We start from the raw sequence: 1,786 nt of genomic DNA, 5'->3' as shown, positions 1-1,786 counted from the left end.
TTTTTTTTTTTTTTTTTTTTTTTTTTTTTGTCCCTTCGAGAAGCTTTTCACGCGGATCCCTCCCCTCCCCTCTCCTGCTGGATTCGAGGAGCGGACGTTTTTTATCCGTGCACGCATCGTTTTCTCGTTGACAGTCGCGCGATCGATCCGTTCACGCACGGGTGCACGTCGTCTACTGGTGTAGAGGATACCGAAACAGGCGTGTATGTGGGTACAATGTTCCAGGTGTGACCATCCTGTTGTCACAGACGGTGTTTTCCCTGCTGGTGTCCCATGTGTTGACGCGAACCTCCGAGGCGGTGCCACTTATAGGTACCGATCCACCTTTCCTGTACACCCTTTTTGCTGATGATCTCGCTAAATGTGGGAAGTTTCTCTCGTTTTTCAATTTGGAATTTTGGAATTTTTGGAATTATATATTGATTGTATGAGGGAACACGTAAGTCTTGTGATAAACAGTATAATGTAAAGTGGAAGTTTTTTTTTTTTTAAATTGGATTTGGAACAAGTTGAATTTGTTTAAAAAAAGAATTGATTAAGTGTGTTAAATGAATTTTGGAAAAATTGTAATTGGTTGAAGGAAATAGTGATATTTAAAGATATAAAAAAATCTACAGAATTTTTTATTAACATTATGATCTATAATATAACAGTATTGCTATCCAATAAAATAAATAATGTTATTAGATAATGATAATGTCAATAATATTAATTTGATTATATTTTCACATTTGAACTTGAGAAATTAATATAAACATTTAAAAATAGTTTACAAAAATTTTTATTATTTATTTCTTTCTTACATATTAAGAAATCTTTCACAAAATATAGAGCAAAATAATTTCGAGCTACTTTCCGAATCAGCCTCGAATTACAAGGCAATAAAGTTGCAAATTAGAAATCTCAAGTCGACGAATTTCGATAAATGAAGATAGAATGAAGTTCATTTTGTCGAAGCGGAATTTTTAAGTAAACTCGAGAAAACTTCCCACAAATTCTCTTCACTTGCTTTAGAATTACCTTGCGGTCTATATTTCGTCTGTCCGCGTTTCTCTAGCTGACAATTCTTTCTGTTGTGTCGCCTGTCTGTCGCACATACCTCTTTCTTAAAACGAGACAACCACCCTTCCAACGGGTTTGCGTTCCGGAAATTGTCTCTTGCGCAATTCTACCGATACACGAACGAATCTTGGAGAGATTCTCGTTGTTTCTCTTTGCGATTGTGTATTTGTACACGATCGTTCCTTGTTGGAGATAAATTAAATCTCGTACAGCACACAATATTTCGACGTCTTCCTTGCGAATCCGATGATTTTCGAAATGAAGAAAAAAAAAAATAAATAAATTATTTGAATTGTGAATTTCTTAATATGTATATTTCTTTTTTCGTGGAGAAATTTAGTTAGAGCTGGTAGGTTAATGTTTAACTTCTTGTTGATCGATAATTTTAAATTTATTAATTAAATTGTAAAATATTTCATAATTGTTCCATTCGAAATTTGATTTTGAAGTTAATTGTACTAAATAAATTGAATTGAATTTATATTTTTAATAATAAGAATTACAGGGAACAGAAATTACAATATAAATTTTTATTAGATTAAATATCATTTACTGTTATAAATTATTGAGAATAAAATCTCAATCAATAGTATTTATCTTTGCAATAATTAATCACTATATCAATCAACATATTAAAAAAAAAATACAACCCTCGAAAAAAATCTCCAAAAATCTATCTATCGAACGAATCTATCTATCTACTTAAAACTACCAGCTCCCAAAA

At 31.8% G+C, this 1,786-nt stretch overlaps 1 protein-coding gene across 6 annotated transcripts in view; it reads left to right on the top strand.

Moving 5' to 3' along the window:
- Positions 1-1,786, top strand: part of LOC102674460 (neuronal acetylcholine receptor subunit alpha-7) — a 362,879-nt gene that overhangs the window by 322,480 nt on the left and 38,613 nt on the right. The window contains exon 10 of one of the 6 annotated variants that reach the window (XM_031514304.1): positions 226-312. The exons of the other annotated variants lie outside the window; for them this stretch is intronic. Within the exon in view, the coding sequence (XP_031370164.1) occupies positions 226-312 (87 nt within the window). The remainder of the gene's footprint in view (positions 1-225; positions 313-1,786) is intronic. 6 annotated transcript variants of the gene reach the window in all.

The sequence above is a fragment of the Apis dorsata genome, unplaced genomic scaffold, assembly GCF_000469605.1.
Source record: "Apis dorsata unplaced genomic scaffold, Apis dorsata 1.3 scaffold_968, whole genome shotgun sequence".
NCBI lineage: Eukaryota > Metazoa > Arthropoda > Insecta > Hymenoptera > Apidae > Apis > Apis dorsata.
This window is presented reverse-complemented; position numbering and strand designations above follow the sequence as displayed.